This window comes from Cyprinodon tularosa, unplaced genomic scaffold (assembly GCF_016077235.1).
Source record: "Cyprinodon tularosa strain WSP-4 unplaced genomic scaffold, ASM1607723v1 ctg841, whole genome shotgun sequence".
In the NCBI taxonomy this organism is placed as follows: Eukaryota; Metazoa; Chordata; class Actinopteri; order Cyprinodontiformes; family Cyprinodontidae; genus Cyprinodon; species Cyprinodon tularosa.
This window is the reverse complement of record NW_024039609.1, coordinates 966-19,636: the sequence shown is the minus strand read 5'-3', so window position 1 is coordinate 19,636 and position 18,671 is coordinate 966. Positions and strand designations below refer to the sequence as shown.

Here is an 18,671-nt window from a genome sequence, read left to right as displayed (position 1 = left end):
TAACTCAGCCTTAAAGGGGGGCATGGCCATCTGGCCCCCCATCTATCTCCGTCCCTGATTTTATGTTGCTGTTGAGGTATTGGATGTTTCTGTTAAACTGTAATGCAAAATATAAGTTACACGTAAATTTGGATTGTTGGAATATGATTTTATATAAGCAATAAAGCTGTTATCTTAAGATGATCATTTGTAAATAAATGTATTCACCTTTTTCTATTTAAGTAAATTTTAATCAAGTAAATTGCAATTTAAGCAGATATAAAGTCCTGTCTTCTCTCAGTGGTGGAGTGTAGGGTGGGAAATGTCCTGATTAGCAGTGTGAGTAGAGCCCATGCTGTCTGTCTGTGTCACTCAAGCTCATTAATGAAGGTTCCAGCTGGTGCTCCATCCACCGCTGCTCTCTGTGAGCATGTTCTGGACTCCATGACTGACTGACGCTGACTCTGCGCTGTAAGGCAGGCGCTGGGAGCTGAAATGAAGCGCTAGATGGTCAAAGTGAAAGGAACCCAATAAGAGTGAGAGAAGCGCAGGCGATCCTCACACCGATCAGACCGGGAGAAAAGCCCTGAGGCAGCGGCGGCTCAGCGGACACACAACACCATGGCGAACATCGCGGTCCAAAGGATCAAGCGAGAGTTCAAAGAAGTTCTCAAAAGCGAGGAGGTTTGGCTGCTTTCGCTCCCTACCTGCTCTATCCTTTACTCTTTATTTTACATTCATTTTTTTAAACGTGCGGGGAAAGCGAGGCTTTCATGGAGGACAGGCATTACCTGTGGAGGTGTTGGTTCTGTGTTGCATCATCACAACTTAAGTTAGCTAGGCGTTAGCTTCAGAAATGCCCGCAGAGCTGACATGATGTCAGATGGGTGCGTTCAGGAAACACCGGGGATTCACAACATTGGCAACTGACAGGCCTCTTGTTACCAACAATCTGAGTAATAACCAACCTGAAACAAACCTATATATATAAATAAAAATAAAACTGCAGTACATGTGCCATGAATGATCACGACTCAATGAATCAACCGGTGTTTCAACTGCTTTTAGTCTGTTAAGGAAGCATTAGTTTGATGTCATCTACAGTTAGCATTAGCATCACATTATGTGCCTTTAACCGCCTGTTTGTGGTCACTGTTAATGGAAATGTTATTTCCTAATGAAGAGTTATTGCTAATTCTTAGTTTTTAAGTAGCTTTGCTCCAGCAAACAATCCGTTTTTTGATTATAAAAGTAAAGATATCCTTTAGACACAGAGAACAGATGTATTTTTTTATTTTAAAAAAAGGAACCATATCAGAATATATATCAATGTTGTTTCTGTTTTCTGTCTTAATCTCCAGACCAGTAAAAACCAGATCAAAGTGGATTTGGTAGATGAGAACTTCACAGAGCTGAGGGGGGAAATAGCAGGACCACCAGACACATCTTATGAAGGTAAACACCTGGATTTCTCTATTAAAAATCGAAGCACAGATACCTGTTTTAATATCTTTTTATTTTATTTTTTTACATTTTTGGTTTTTAAGGTGGCCGATACCAGCTTGAAATTAAAATCCCAGAAACCTACCCATTTAACCCTCCAAAGGTAGGTATCTGAATGGTTGATCTGTGGTGTTCAGCAAGGCTTAATTCTAGCTCCCCTCATTTTATTTTTTTTTTATCTTAAATTGTAACCATTGGTATTAAACATCGCAGTACCTTTTATTACTATTCTTACAAGGTATGTGGTTTTAAAGGTGAAAGCTTCTTTGTTAGAAATGCTGCATCACAATATATAAGCACATTTAAAAGAAAATGTAAAAAATATATTCCTTTCTTCTAGAGAAGGTATTCTGTTGCATTTAAATGATATTTTCTAGCTGGTGAAGCTGTACTGTAGATCAGTGTTTTTCCAGCCTTTTTTTGACTTTTGTACCCTTTTGGGCATTTTGTCGTCCCCTCTCAGTCAAAAGTATTGATTGTCAAAAAGTGGAACGCACTGTAAATTAAATAAAGACCATTTTACTTAATCTTTTAATTTGAGCATTTAATTTTTAGAATGTTATTCATTCCATCTCAAATTAAAAAAGAACAGAAATATGTTGTGTGGAAGTTGGTAAGAAATCAAAAATAAATACAAATAAAAATGAAATCATATTATAAACCTGTATTTATCAAACTGGAGCTCCTCTAAATAACTTAAAAAAACTTTATGAATAGGGAACGAAATGCAGAACAAAAATTATAGTCAGACTGACCTAATTAGTTACTTTGTTTGCATTAAAACACCTGAGCTGCTTTGATGAGCTCTTATAGCTCAGTGTGGAAAAACGGCTGATTTCAGGCTTTTCTCTACATCCAGTCTGTTCCTCTGCTTGGGTTTAATGTGCATAAAAGCTGTAGGTGAACTCAAACATATAAAAAAGACGTAACTTTTTGGTTGATAAAAGCTTGTTTAATTTTTCAATTGGGTCCTCGCAAAGCAAAACAGATCCCAGCCCTATTTTTTTTTTTACCTGATAAATAAAATATTTCAATGTACCCCTTGCCATGCACTTGCTGACCAAGGGGTATGCATACCCCTGGTTTGGAAACACCTGCTGTAGAGGATGAAGTTCCAAAATGCTTCAGATTAAGATTTGATTAGTTAAAGATATGTTTATGTCACTTAATGGAGCGCCTCCATCTGTAGCAGCGATAAAGGCTTCTGCTTAAATATGATCGTTATCACATCCTCCTTATTAGTAGATCTTCTTTTGCGTGGGAGCTTTGAAGGTTTTGTTCTTCGGTTTTTAAGGAACTTTCCCTTCACCTGGAAGCCACTGGGTCGACACAAAGCTGCTTTTAGGTTTCTCTTTTCCCTTTTAAGTTAACTGACGAATAATGGCGTTTATTATACTCCTCAATTTGTTAACTATATATCAGATTTTTACTTTTGGTCACATAGAGTCTTAATCCATATTTCGTATATAAATTGTGTAATATTCTGAAAGTCTCTGGACAGACAGTGTTTGAGGCTCAGTGCATTTGTACGCCATGACTCTGCAAAACAGAAAGGTGAAAGAGAAAGTAAGGCACAAGGTCAGAGCCATGATCAGAATCTCAACATTTCAACCGTTGCTAATTTTTTAGAGTATGCATCAAATGTACCTCTGCAAACAAATGTTTAGTTATAACAACGTTGTGATTGTGTTCAAGTTAGAAATAGTGGCTATACGTGTCTTTTTAAACCATGCTTTAAATTGAGGCGACTGATCAAACGGCTCCTTCTAAACATTCAGTTAAAATCACAGATTAAATAAATTTTTTTTTCTTTCATGTAAAAAAATAAAATCCATTGTACGAAAGTATACACATTGGTAAAGACTGACTCCCAACTGCCTCTCTGCAGGTGCGCTTCATCACAAAGATCTGGCATCCTAACATCAGTTCGGTGACGGGAGCAATATGTCTGGATATTTTGAAAGACCAGTGGTGAGTGGGTCGAGCTAAACCCTGAGATATGTGGTGTTTAGAGGTCAACTCGTCCACTTCTCTACTCCAGTGTTCAATCTGTCTCACTCAGGGCAGCTGCTATGACCCTGCGGACGGTGCTGTTGTCCCTACAGGCTCTTCTTGCTGCTGCAGAACCAGACGATCCACAGGATGCAGTAGTTGCAAACCAGGTGAGACTGACTTTTTTTTTTTTTAACCACACTCCTGCTTCCCTGTGCTTTAACTTATTTAGAAAACAAGTACCTAAAACATGTAAAAAATATTTTCACTGGGTTGAAATTGTACTAACTGAATGTTCTGCTTTGAATCCTCAGTACAAGCAGAACCCTGAAATGTTCAAACAGACAGCCAGGCTGTGGTCGCACGTCTATGCAGGCGCTCCAGTCTCCAGTCCTGACTACACAAGAAAAATAGACAAACTCTGTGCCATGGGCTTCGATAAGGTTAGAGACACGGCCCTGTTTCCTTTGCACTGCATTGAAACCCAACATTAAGGTATTGTGGAGACCCGCCCTCTCCACTTTAAAGAAAAAAAAAAAAAAATGGGCGTGCAGGAGCATGCATGAGCCCATTTCTCCTTGTGAGCACCCTGTTTAAAATGTGCTGTACTCGTAGCTAATACAAGCGTACTGTGTCCACAGACAGTGCCAGCGCCATATTTATTAGTCACGGGCTGTGACAACAAATCCCATAATGCACTCCGTGCAAAGTATTCCGGGATATATCTGCCTCTTCTGAAGCCTTTCTTTTCTTCTCATACACTTCGTAGACACTTTTTCTCTTGCCACCCTCAGCCACTTTCAACAGAACCGTGGTGAGAAAGGTGAGCTTTAATGACTTAAACCGTAGCTCACCACATACACACCTGCAAGTGTGCATGTGCAGAAAAATGTAGCTAACGAGGCAAGAACGTAGGACGGCCTTACGTAAAAATATCCCCAGAATGATTGACAATCAGGAGGACCACTTATTTAGATGATCCACTCAGAATAAAAGACCGTCCTCTATACGTTTAAATTCTAATGTGATGCTCAAACCTGTCAGAAAAGTAGAAGATAATTGACATCTACTGGAGGGAAGTTATATGTTGTTTTTATAATGAAATTGTTGATTCTTGGTTGTTTTTTTTTTTTTTATATGTTTAGGCAGAAACCTCAACTATTTGCACCTCTGATAGCAATGTGTAAAATGGCTTTAAATGAGTCAATAGTAGTAAAGAATCAGTTGAATGTAATTTAATTCCTCACTGATTAAGCTGTGGGTTAAAGGCACAGTGGAGGATGTTCTTTTTCCAGGTGGATCATCTAAATAAGTGGTCCTTCTAATTGTCAATCATTCTGGTGATATGTTTACGTAAGGCCCTCCTCCGTGCTCTTCCACATTTTCATTTACCAGTGGTGAGTCTGACATAGTGGAAAATTTGCAAATCTACTTTTTGAAAGTAAGCTTGTATGAGCGATGCAACTTTTAAGCAGAGCATGCACGAGGAGAAAGGGGCTCCTGCACGCTCTCACACGTGTTTAATAGGTGTATCCTCTCGGGAGCGGCTACAGGGTTGTGCATGTGCATTGTTTTTCAGTGGAGGGGGCGGGTCTTTTCAAATATTTGTGAAAATCCTCCACTATACCTTTTTAAAAAAAAAGTAAAATTTTTCTTTTTTATTTGATCAAAATCTTTTAACTTGGATATTCACAACTTCCTGCTTTCGTAAAATATAAGTCTGATTATGGTACAAAACCCTCCCATGTCTCTTAGCCGGTCTTTAAAGGGGAGAAGACCAGAAAACATACCTTTCATAAGGAGTCAGATGCTGTGACTGTGAATAAAAAGCTGCCTCACTCAATCTTCCCTTATATACAGGTGGATTAGTAATTTAAAGGTTTGATATATTCTTTCCAGCATTGCCAGTAAAAAAAGTTAAAAAACAAAACTTTTTTTTTTTTTCCCTTGATCTCTTGGCTTCCTATCTATAATGACCACCTGCAATAATAAGGCACGTCCTATTTGGACGTAAAAAAAAATTAATTTTTATAGCAGAAATGAGGAACTAATGTTCAAACCTGGACCAAGAAAATTAAGTTTTATAGCTCTTAATTATATATTTCAATATAAAAAAGCAATAGTTTGCAGATAATCACATGTTCAACCATTTCCCCTCCTCTTGTGTTTAGAATGCAGTGATAGCGGCCTTGTCTTCAAAATCCTGGGATGTGGAAACGGCAACAGAACTTCTCCTCAGCAACTGAGTTCCATCCAGGTGCGAGGATCCAATCACGCACACAAAAAAAACCTGAGTGCCCCGGCTCCTCTGGGCACCACGCCAACCGTTTTTTTTTTTTTTAAACGGACGACTTTTGTCACGTTCAGCTCAGCAGTCTGAACCTTCTTTTATTAAGAGCTTGCTACCAACCAGCAGCACAGATGCTAATATGTTCACCACTCTGCCTGTCCATCAAACTGAGGCTTTTCTTTCTCTTCATAAGCCCAAACATATTGTTTTCCTCTCTTCTCACCAATTTGTGCTCCATTATTTAACAGCTGCCAGTGGTTTGTCGCCACCTTGGTTTTTTCTCCCCGGTAACAAGCTGGAATGTGCATCCATGTCTCTCCTATAGACTTTTAATGCTGTAAAAAGATGGATTAAATATACTTGACTTGGATAGTGCTGAGCATTAGCGGTGCACTGGCTCTTTCCTGAACCGTTTGAACTTTGATGTTTGGACTTTGCATTTTGTACATTTGAACAAGAAAGTTACTTCACATCCTCCACCGTTCGCCCTCATGCACATAGAAAATAAGCTGAAAATTTAAACCTGTTTTACACACATTTTTTTTTTCTCTCAATTTGGACAGGACTTAAACTATGAACTATGCTCACATTACTGATGCACTTTTTACAATCCATGAAAAGTCCCACAGAGGTCCCTTTTTGCCCTCTTTCGGTGTGTTGGGCTTCTTCCCCTCCAGATTCCTGATCTGCGTAGGCAGGACATGCCAACTCCTTCTGCTTATCTCACATTCAAATATTTTCTAGTTTATTTTAGCCTTGCATGATCCTTTTATTACATTTGGCCAATTTGTGTCGTGGAAATGTGTTTATTTGAAAACTTCCACTTTTCCCCGAAGAACATTTTTCCAGTCCAGGTGAGCGGTCATTAGGGGGGTGTAAATGTCAGGGTGGATCAACTGTTTGCCCATTGCAGGACAACCAGTTTAAATATGTGATTTTCCAGTAAAAGTGCAATTTATTTCTGAATTTTGAACCCCTAAACACACACCACCTAGTTAAAACAAATGTCCTTTAAGTGTTTTAAGTAACAAACCAAATTGGAACATATGTGTGAAGGAAAAAGGTGTTATATAGATATAACAAAAACAAAGGAAGCTTTCACTTTGTCTGCACCACTGTGGCGGTATTCATCTCTGGCACTGGTGCCCCAGTCCTACCGTCCTGCTAGAGAGCTACATCCCCTCTGCAGCATCATCTGACTGCAGTCTGTTAGAGGAAAGATCTAGAAGTTTTGAATACAGAATTTGTGCACCTTGACTCTAGCAGACTGGACTAAATTATTGAACATTATCCTAGTTTTTGATTTTCCCTGGGTCAACGTAACATGTGCTTCAGGAGGACCGTTTCACTGCAGCTCTGGCTGTAAGTTGAGGTTTTAATCATCTCCATCCACTTTAAATATCTCCCCTGTCCTGCTGAAGCGTCCCACCAATGTTGCCTCCTCCCTCTCTTATTAGTTGGTTTTCCATGGCAGCCAAAAAGCGCCTTCTTCCACAGTGTGTCTTCTGCATTAGGCACAGTCTACCTGGGACTGCAAATTGTGTTCTACCTTTCTGTGAAGATCAGATATGTTGTGAAGAGATTCTTCCACCTGAGCAGTGGAGCTCTGCAGCTGTGTTTATCCTCTTTCTTTTCTTTTCGATGAAGGGGGCAGGTGTTTTAAAAGCATGCAATAATTGAACAATAAATTTTTTAATGTGTACAAAGCTTAAATAGAATCGTTTTCCTTTCCCTTTCACAACAGTTTGCATCGAAGGTTGTTTAAGTGGCTAAGAAGTCTTTAGTGGAGCTCTGCATGTTGGGGATCTCCAATATTCTCAGATGAGCCTCCAACAAAAGGTGCAAGTCCTATTTTATAATGCTGACCTGTTAAATATTTTTATTTTCAGATACAGGATTTAAATACATGCAGGTCAGATGAGCTTTGCGTTATTTTATCACAAGGACCATTTATTAAGAGCTTTTCTCTTCATCCGACCTCCCGTTGCATTATGGGTGAGAAGATCTCAAAGAGGGTAGAAGGTATGGTCTGCTTTCTGTAAATAGCTAGGAGGTGTGATGAAATCCTTGGAGTGGACGAGTCTGCTGGATCGACTTTATTTTTTAGGACTAGAGGCCTCCTCGTCTTCCTGCTGTTCTCGCTGTAAGGTGTTGCACGTCGACGAAGCGTTAAAAAAAAAAGGGGCTGTTGCATCTCAAAGTTTCTCCGTTTGAACGGAGACCTTTTTTTATTGGAAGCAAGCATCAGCAGTATAAAAAAGCATGGATATTTATTGTGACAGTGTCATGTTTTTTTTTTCTTTCTTTGATAAAAAAAAACTGGGGAAAAAAATAAATAAAAATGTCTGTTTCTGATTTTCACCTGGGGAAAAAAGGGGATCAAGACAAATCTAGGGCACCCAAACATCTAAAAGCATTTATTCTTTGTAAATAATGAAAATAAAAAATTAAATATGGTGGAATGCATCATTTAACTACATCTAGAAATTCCTGACAGTGGAGGTTTTCAATTAGTTGATGCGTGGAAATAGAACGGAAAAGGGAACAAAACAAGAAAATGTAGATGTGTCTGAAACGAAAGAACGGTGGAGGTTTTACTGCACCTTAAAATGACCAAAATCCCTGATGGATCACGAAAGAAAGCTAAACAGAACTTTTAAAAACCTGCCCTAAACATTCAACATCCCCCTTTTTGATTTTCCTGCCAACTCACATTTACAAAGCTAGAACTTGTGTATTTACAAACTCAACCGATGAGCTGGAAAGGAACCCTGCAGCAGAGACGGAGAGGAGGAAGACATCAGGACTCAAAACAGCAGATTTACTTTGTTTTTCCCAGGGAATTTAATAAGCAAGAATCATCAGATTAAAACGTTTTTTTTTTTTTTTGTAAAATGTCCATACCGTTTTTTTTTCTTCTTAAAAATGGCTCCAAAAACGAAGCAAAGAGCATCAAACACAAAGGAAAAATATGTTTCTGAGTAAGACCTACATACAGAGAGCTTCAATAGATGACTACATGGTGTTTAAAACCTCCTAGTATGACGGTGTGTTGATGTGCGCCTGCGTGCGTGTATGTATATTCTGTTTATGTTGAGAAGGTCCGTTATATCTCCAAGAAAGCTTTAAGAGTCAAAGGGAGCTTGTGAGTAGGGTGGAGAAGATTCAGGTCTGTCCTCATCAGGCTGGATTTCATCTTCGCACGTCGCATCTTTACCTGGAAAAAACAGCACAGCTCAGAATTAGTCTTTTTTTTTTTATATCTCAGGTTTGTGCCTTCAAAGCTTTAATCAGGGAACAATCATCTGATTCCAATGACATTTATATTAAACCAAATCTGTTCCTTTTTTAATTTTTATTTAATATTTTGCATCAGACCACCACACAAAACAAACCATGACAATAAAGGTGACAAAAATCTAAATTATGGATAGGATAAGGAGTGAATTTTTGTAGTCTTTAAGGAAAAAAAAACAAAAAAAAAACTTATGAACCCTGTGTTAGAGAACATTGGTAATTTTCTGTACTTGTCTTACTAGAGGTCAGAATATGGGCTCTAGATCCATCTCAGATCTCCTTGTATCCTTTCCACATCCCTTTCAAATCAGATAGAATTTGCTTCTCTTTGGTTTTTATCTACATCAGTGGTTTTCATCCCTGGTCCTCAGGGCTTCATGTTTTGGATGCATCTCTGCTCCAAAGGATTGCATTAGCTCTTCAGCAAGCCGTTAAGGGAAACAAGCCTGTCCACCATCCTTTATTCTAAATCAGGTATACAGCAGGAGAGAAACACCAAAAACACGAAGAACAGTAACATGAGGACCAGTGTTGGAAACCCTGCTTGAAGCACGGACAAACTCCATCTGCAGCATTAATGTTTAGTTTTGTGAACCCTCATCAGCAGGAGCTGCAGCTCGCTCACCATGTTTTTCTTAGACTTTGTCATTTTGTACACACAGTGTATATAAAAAGAAATTTTGTTCAGTACAGCTCTCAAGACATTGCCGTAGTGATAAAATGTAAACTTAGACTGGTATATGATTTACAGTTTACAACATTCAGCTGTTTTTGTTTGTTTTAAACCCCATTAATGCAATATTCAGCAGTCTAATGGCAGTGAGGAAGAAGCTGTTCTGGAATCTGCTGGACCTGCATGGAATGCTGCAAAGCCTTTTCCCAGAGGGCAGTAGGGAGAACAGTCCATAGTGGGGGTGTGAGGGGTCATTTATGATGTTACAGGCTCGGGACACGCAGCAGTGGAATGAAATGTCTTTAAAGGAGCCCTGACGATCCTCTCTGCAGTTCTTTTTGCGCAGATCTGTTTTAGTTTTCCTATGTACTTGATGCAGAGGGGCATGGAAGCCCAAAAGGACATAATTTCACTGCCAGGACGTCCCGAATATGTCAAGGATAAATCAAGATTAAAGCAAAGATATCTGACGTCTACCAATTACTGATCTCTGAAGGCAAAATCCTTAGAAGGGGGTCAATAACCAAGTCTTATCAAAACAGAATGCCAAATACTTTTCATTTAGTGGTTGTAAGTTGTTAGAAAGTTTCTATCTATAAATATTTTTGTCAGGTTCCACATATAAAATATTGAACATTTATAATTAAGTTTAAGCTTGTTAACAGGTGAGCAGTTTAGATGGAGCTACATGAGGCTGGAAACGCTGCTGAAGACCATTTGGATCTGGGTTGATGAGTCTGTACAGACTTATAACAATAGAGGCAAAATCCTCAGCACCGTGTCACTGCTAAGCTAACCTATTAGCATCTAAATGCTATCATGTTAGCAAGTTAACACTGCTGTGTTAACTGCCAATTTAACGTTGTTGTTCCATTCCGTTCCGGCTACTGATTTAGAAAATAAAAAAATAAAAGATTTTTGTTTGCCCTAAAGTCCACATTTGAAAAGAAAAAGTGAATAATTTCTAAACGTAAAGAGATCAAACTTCAGTAAAGTTCATACAGCTGTAACGTAAACAATCCCAACATTTTTGTCTTGTGACCGCTCATCTGGAGAAGTTTATATAAGAAAAAGAAAGAAAAGGAAGCAATTTTCCATCACTATAACTGAAGCTTAGTTTGATCTTTGGGCTCATTTTACATTTTTCTAATTTTGTTACTTTTCTTCATTTAAAAACATGAGGAGCGCCATTCAGCAGCTCATCATCTGACACCTTAAATCCTCACTGAACTAATCATTGTACTGAAACAGATTTCCTGTGGATTTCAGGCAAATGCAGTTATTCCTTCCTGCCAGCAGGTGGCACAGCGGCTAGTTTTACTCATACCTCTGCAGGTCGATCTGTCTCTTCATCCCCTCATCGCTCTGCTGCTGCTGCTGTTTAGACATTTTGACATTTATGGAGTCTGTGGGAGCGTCGGCCGCTCTCTTCCTGCCTCTGCCTACTCCACCTCCTGCTGGTAGCGCGCCTGCCTCCTTCAGCGCTGCCGCTGCAGCCGCCGCCGCAGCTTTGGTCGGACGGCCGCGTCGTCTAACAGGCGATGCTTCTATCCCGGCTTCAGGCGTTAGTTTCTGAGTGAGATCAGCCTGAGAAATAAAAACACAGAGAAGCCTGAGTATAAAGACACGGGCACTATAGGTAAAGAGATATGAAACTCCGATGGTAGTTTACCTTCTTTATCTCTTCTGTCTTCATGACCGGGTTCTCGTTGTTCTCCTGCGCTCGACTCTCTGATGTGTCAGTGGTGCTGTTGTATTAAAGTCATTAAAACCATTTTGCTGTAGAGTGTGAGCAAACAGATCAGGTGTGTGCTCGGGTTTACCTGTTGTTGTTAGTGGCGACCAGTGGAGACGAGTTGGTGCTGGTGTCTGGGGTGATAGTGGTCTTTTGAATCACTCTCCTTCCTGGTACCGTCAGAGTCTTATTGACCGTTGCCAACACTGGAGCTGGTTTTGGCTAAACCAAGACATGATTTTCAACCTCAGGTTATTTTTGACAGCTGCCTTGAAGCAAAACCCTTTAACCAGTCTGATTGTAAACAGATTCGTATGAATATAATAAAAATTAAACCATCATTACAAACGTGTTTACCTTTCCAGTTAGCAGCATTTGTCTCATGTCCCCTGCCAGATACTCCTTCTCATTTTTAAACTCCTGGTATGAGGAAAAAATACAATTAGTAACGATTATCAATACCTCAGAAAATAAGGAAGATGACTTGTTGTTTTTCTGACTCCATCTGATCTTGGATGAAGGATTAAAATCGTATGAAAAGCCAGGAATCCTGGATGATTCTAGAATTTTAACTTTAATTTAAAGGTCTTGGTATCATTAACTGATTCATCCACTCATCCAAGATCACATTGAATCCAGGTTAAACTTTTGCATTCATGCTTTTAGGAAAGGGAAAATGCAAGTCTAGAAATGATGATGTGATGTCTTTATGTTTACATCACATTAGCCTCTCACATCTGGTGAATGTGTTTTTTACCTTGTCTTGTATGAGGAAGAACTTTGCGGGTAGGACAGGCTCTTTCTGACAGTCTAGGTGACAAGCGGTGCTCTTGTTGGCGATGACGAAGAGAGCGACATCGCAGACGATGTAGAGTTTCTGTAACCAGATCACTGATTTAATTCAAAAATACACCCCGTTTATCTTCACCATTTTTCATTTAGCCGCAAACTTCATCTTCTTTCAGAGGGATTTTATGTGACAGACTAATACCAAGTGATCCATATACATAAAGATAAAGGAAGTCTTTTATTTTTACTACAAGGTTGTGTACCATTTCCACCTTTAAACCCGGTGGTGGCAGGATCATACTGAGGGAATGTTATTCTAAAGCTGTGATAAAACAGCTGATTGGGGGGGTGGAGAAAGTAGAGCAAAATATGAGGCTGCTTAAGACTTTACTCTGGGGAGGAGGTCCCCCTCTAGCAGGGCAGTGACCTTCAAACAGTCAGCAAGCCTCACAGTTGCCATATAGCAGTATATCCATGTGTTAGAATGGCCCAGTCAAAGTCCAGATCTAAGTAAAATAGAAAATCAATTAACTGATGTATGCAGGCGCTGCTCATCCAACTTGAGCTTGAAATATTTAACACAGATAAGCAGATTTCAGTCCTGCACATCTCTAGGTCGCTTACACCCAGTGGCGGTTCTAGACCAAATGTACCAGGGGGACAGGAGGGGGCCAGCGTGTTTTCATGGGGGCACAGAAAAGCATTCAATTAGGTTTCATTAAAATTCTAGATGTCTTACTAGGTCAATATACATTCAGAATTTAGGAATTGTACTTTTTTTTTTTTACTTAAAGCTACAGTGTGTAATTTTCAGCGACATCTAAAGTCCAGACTGCAGACCGCAGCAACATGAACATCTCCCCCCCAACAGTACGGCGAGCGTTACGGGACAAAATGTCTTCCACGACGTCCGCATCACCTACCTTCTCAAGTGATGAGGTTTGTTTACATATATCATTTTAATATTGCCATCTATTGTTCAGTACCGTCTCAGTTAATCTCTCTCAACTTGCCGTAGTTACTTTCGAGAGTAATGGGAGATCTCGCAATCGCTAGTTTGTTGGCTCTGGGCTGCCGTAGCGCAAAGATGTCTGCCTCCATGGCTGCGAGACCCGCTCCTATGTAGTTATAAATAACGAATTCTAAGGCAACGCAAATATTAAGGTTAAGAGGCTGAGCTCGTAGATGATGATAAATAATATAGTTATGTATTATAGATTACATTTCTGACTGTATATCCCTGTAATTATTACACACTGTAGCTTTAATTTATGTTGAAATTTCAGTTTTCTATAAAATCTGAATTAGAATTTAAGAAAAACTGTTAAAATTAGCTGTAAAAAGTAGTTTTTTTTTACATTTGTTTTGGAAAAAAACATTTAGCAGATGAAAACTGGGATCCTATCTCAATACCACTTATGCTATGTTTTTAAACGGTTGATAGAACAGAATTTGTGAAGAAAAAAATAAAATTGATCCAAAGGACCTATCAGTAACCATGTCTGTTTCAGCGCATATCAGCATTAGAATTTCTTTCAGTATTATGTCTTCAGTACAGGGGCCATAACAGGGGCCAGGACTTGATCTGAAGGGGCCCTGGCCCCCGTTGACTCCTGCCTAGAAATGCCCATGCTTATACCCCATTTACACTACCCTTAAAAAAACCGATCCATGCCGAGACCGGTCTGAGCTCGGATCAGTTAACCAGGCCGAGCTTGGTTCTGACGACTGTTTACACATCACGCTATCTCGGTTCTTCGACTCCTCGCCTCCTAGTGACGATCTGCGGTATTACTGCCAGTATTGTAGGAGGAAATCAAGCAGTTGGTGGCGGTAATGCACCAAAAGTTGTTTGCCAAACGCCATAAAACACAAGAAGAAGAAGACGAAGAAGGAGGAATTCAAGCAAATCAAAATGGCGGCGCCCGTCACATTCAGAAAGTTATGCTTGATTATTATTGCTGTACTTTGGTGTTTGCGGCAAGCAACTTCCGGAGGGGCATTACCGCCAACTACTGGAATGGAGTGTGAATCGCAATGTGCAGCCAGACGGAGATGACGCGTTCTGCTCATGCGCTCTTGTTATCAGAGAACCGAGCCCACCTCTGGAACTGGTCTGCAGTTAGCTCGGTTCGGTTCAGTTTGCTTTCCATTTACACATGATAAGTTATCTCAGTTACAGAGCTCGGACCGGTCTTGGCACTGTTTTTCAAGGGTAGTGTAAATAGGGTGTTAAGCAGGTAGAGACATTGATCTAACAGCTTGGAGAGAAAAGCAGTTAGAGCATTGGGTCAATCTGCGTGAAACCAAATAAATCCCTGCCACAATTTTCTGATTTGTATGATACTTTGCATTGGTTCGTCAAATAAACAGAAGTCCAGATGAAGGGAAATAAATGGTTCTTGTGAAGAACTTGCATCCATACCTCATTGGCCTTGGCGTCTTCAGGACACTGAGCATCCTTTGTTTGTTTGATGTTCTCAACCATCTTCCTTAGGAAAGCATGACTGTTGTTCTCATTCTTCGTCATCAGGACTTCCAACATGAACCACAGGCACCTGACAGAGAAATAAAAAAGAGGATATTAAGTATTAAAAAAAAAAAAACTAAACTCTCCATTTCAGATACACCCTATAATAAAGCAGCCTCACTCTTTGATGTCTTTGAGCTGCTCGTATTCATGTGGTTTTGTGAAATCTGGGTCGTGTACCAACAAGTGGATCATAAACGGAACCACATATTCAGGAAGAAGAGAGACCAGTTTTTCTATTGAGAGACAAAGAAACATTGGAATTAGAATACATTTGGAAACGAGACCTATAATGTGTTAGTAATTTCCCGACACGTGGTCGCAGAAAACAAGCAAATAATCAGACAATAAAGAATCAAAACAAAAAGCTCACCCTGAGCTAGGGGGTTCTGTTTGATGTACTCCCTGCGGACGGAGATGTTTTTCAGCAGGCACTGTCGGGCGTGGGCGCGGCGCTCCTTCACCGGGTCCTTGGCACACAGAGCGAACACAGCCAGGTACTCCAGGGGCAGCAGCAGTTTGACCAGAGCTAAGTGCAACTTCTGGGCAAAGATCTGACGAACCTGATAGCACTCATCCTGCCAGAGCAAACGGGACCAGTTAGTCAACAACTATGCCTTGATTTAAATAGAAGACATCTTGTTTGAGGGAAGGATGGGGAAACGGACGTTGATGACGAGTCCGCAGAGCTGAAACTGTTCGGGTGTGATGATTTCATGGTAACAAGGCTCCTGCGCCAACTTCATAATGGCGGAGCCGGCAGCCAGCCGCAGACGAGACATGTCCGATTTACTGCAACGAAGGAGCGCATGTTTATTTATCAGATCAGCTTAGAACCGGTGGACTCATCTTTTACTGTTGGTCATAAAACTTGAAGCGTCAGAAAGAATAAAAAACTGAGGAACCTGATCTTCTTCTGTTCTGTGAGGTCGCCCTCGCTAACCAGCATGGCTGAAAGCAGGCGGAGTGTGGAGTTGGCTGATTTGGATTGGTTGTTCTTCATTCCTAGTAACCAGCGCACCAGAAGCTTAATGGCCTGAACCTAGAGGAACAGGGAGTACATTGTTTTGTCATTTCAAGCCTTTATGATGAGGTAGACCAACATAAAAACTAAACTAACACTGAGTTGTTTGAAGCCTAGAGTAACGAAGCATTGATTCAGCCCCACCTGTTGCTGTGCACTGCTAGTCAGCTGCATTAAAAAACCCTTTAGTTTGTCTTACAATAGTTTCTCTGGCTGCAGGAAACGCAGACTATCATGCTGTGGGAATCAGTTTTCCTAACATATGACTACTTTAAAAGAACAGCCAGTTATTTTGAGCTTGGGTTAATATGTACTATTGATTACATGACAGACATTCATTACCTTTGCTAAAACTTCAGGTGAGACTTCCTCATCAGCGGACCACAGCTTCCCGTTCTTGTTTCCTACCGACTGAGGACAGAAAGGTGGTTCAAAAATCCCGTTGGTCATTTCTTTGTTCTTACAGTGGTTCTTACAAGTCCCGTTGAAATAACTCATTTCAATATGTTTTACACAAACACATTCAGAATATAAAATATCTATTTTTTTAACTAGCTGGATGTAGGGATTACACTAAAAGCAAATGCACACACGCACACACTGATGGTGGCAAGCTACATTGTAGCCACAGCTGCCCTGGGGCTCACTGACAGAAGCGGGGCTGCCGTACACTGGCACCACCGGAGCCTCGGACCACCATCAGTAGACAATGCAGGTAAAGTGTCTTGCGAACTCTACATCCGACGCCACTGTTGCCCTCAGTGATCTCAGTGCTGCATTTAATACAGTTCACCATAATATTCTTTTAGAAAGACTTGCATATTTTGTTGGAAAGTGATGCAAAAACACGTCAAAGTGATCCAACAGGCTGCCTAGAGTCCAGAATCAAACTGAGGAAGCAGAGCTAACGTCCAGCAAACACTTGCAGCATGTTATGGTAAACAATGACCTCCTGATTTGCATAAGTCATCTAGACCTGGCATAATTCTCTAACCCTGTCGAACAAGTTTTCAGTTGATGATTTGAGTTTGCCTTTTTTATAATCTTAAGCGGCTCGGTTCGAGACTAAATGCTGGTAGTGAATCAAAGAGGTTCAACTAGACAGTATTAGGGGCAGCAAGAACACACATGCAACTGAGTAATCCTTTTCCTTTGTGCCTTGGTTTTAACTTTCTAACAGATCAGTTTGTTTTATGTTGAATTGCAGAGGAGATCTATGTCATATTAGGTAAAGAAAATAATCTAATCTGATCTAATTTTTCCCAGTACAAAAGCCCACCACTTTAACAGGGGGGTGTACACCTTTTAGAGGTTCAAGTACTTCTAAATATCTAAACAAGGACACTTCTTTCACACATGACTGTAAATAGACCTGTTATAAATAAAAGTAGAAGATCATTCACTCTGTCTGATGTCCTCACAAACACCTCGACTCTCCAATGTAAAAGCTGCACAATGGATACGGAGCTAAGGACCCCTGGTTTTAATGAGCAACATCAGACGTGCGTAATTCTTTGGTTTATATAGCTATATATAGGTTTTATATGTGCTCCACAAACCCTGTCATTCATGAGCAAATCCTTGACGATGAAATTAGCCACAATGGATTTCATTGGGGAGGCGAACTGATCTGGAGCCAGCATGGATATATGCCCCAGGGACACCAGTGGGGTAATGAGCTGCTCTGGAACATCTGCGTTCAGACTGCGTGACAAAGGCTGCGGGTTGAAAGAGGAAACCGAGTTAGCACATCCTAAGAACTACAGCTTCAGGTAGAGAGGACAGAAATATGGAATACAGAGGAGATTAGTCATCAGGAGGTCTGTTCTTACCTCAAATATCTGGGCCAATTGCACTTCCTTGTTGTTAAAGATGGCATGAATACAGTGAACGGCCTGCTTGGCCTGGTGAGGCGTGCCCCGCTTGGCTTTCTGATGCAGGATGGGAATCAAAGTACTGAAGGAGGAACAACGGTAGAAAAAATCATTAAAAAATAGCTAAAGGGTTGAAAATAAGGATACAAAAAGATAACTTCATTGGAGCAATACACATAAAATGTGCCAAGCATCATCTCTATACTACTGTTTTGACCTCTGTTCATTAAGTACTTATTGTTTTTCTGTTTCTCTTTATTATTGTGTGAATGCTGTAGGCATTCACACTATTGAGATCCTGTTTCTCTTTATTGTGTGAATGCTGTAGGCATTCACACTATTGAGATCCTGTTTCTCTTTATTCTTTATTCTTTTTATTCTTCCGACCATTTTTTCGTAACGCTACTACTTCTGCATACTTTATGCTATTTCAACCATTCAAATTTCACAATATTGTATATTGTAATACATGTCGGCTATGTCTTTTTGTATTTCTACCTCTTTTGCTTTTTAAATTATTCAGCTTTTTCTGCAAATTTTTGCCTCATTGAAATGAATGGCATTTTGCTAAAATTCTGCTAAATCTTCTGCTATTTTGCTCTTTAACTACTTCTGCATACTTTCAGCTAGAAACACCATTCAACTTTTAAAATGTTTCCGCATCTTTCGGCTATTACCGTTTAACTCGGCTTTTTGCTAACTTTTACAGTTTTGCTTCAGTGAAGCTTCAAACTTTTAAACTATTTTTACAGATTTTCAAATTTATAATGGAAGTCTATGGACGGAATGTTCAGCTGCTAGAGTGTGCCACTCTAGCGTTTTGAAACATTTAACTTATGCCGAACAGCTTCAACTCACTCGCTCATCTTTTACTCTATCTAGATAAATTTTACATCAAAACGTAGGGATTTTTGTCAGGATTCAGGAAATGTAACCCTCATTTGTGTGGCATTTACGGTTTTCCGACAGTTTGGCCCAGACCACG

At 40.1% G+C, this 18,671-nt stretch overlaps 2 protein-coding genes across 2 annotated transcripts; one reads left to right on the top strand and one right to left on the bottom strand.

The window, feature by feature from the left end:
- Positions 1-337: 337 nt before the first annotated feature.
- On the top strand, positions 338-5,769 carry ube2kb (ubiquitin-conjugating enzyme E2Kb (UBC1 homolog, yeast)). The gene is made up of 7 exons (XM_038272837.1): positions 338-663; positions 1,341-1,434; positions 1,527-1,585; positions 3,371-3,453; positions 3,545-3,644; positions 3,789-3,917; positions 5,646-5,769. Exons 1-7 carry the CDS (start codon positions 601-603, stop codon positions 5,718-5,720), a joined length of 603 nt encoding a protein of 200 aa, XP_038128765.1. The 5' UTR covers positions 338-600; the 3' UTR covers positions 5,721-5,769.
- Positions 5,770-8,166: 2,397 nt separating this feature from the next.
- On the bottom strand, positions 8,167-17,768 carry LOC119774996 (sister chromatid cohesion protein PDS5 homolog A-like; the record flags this gene model as incomplete). Its single annotated transcript, XM_038272836.1, has 14 exons — positions 8,167-8,981; positions 11,062-11,321; positions 11,407-11,482; positions 11,558-11,691; positions 11,827-11,889; positions 12,227-12,346; positions 14,684-14,816; positions 14,910-15,024; positions 15,162-15,366; positions 15,457-15,580; positions 15,694-15,830; positions 16,155-16,223; positions 17,372-17,530; positions 17,645-17,768. Coding segments are annotated over 14 exons (1,723 nt in total), but the record flags the coding sequence as incomplete, so codon positions are not given.
- Between the last annotated feature and the right edge of the window lie 903 nt (positions 17,769-18,671).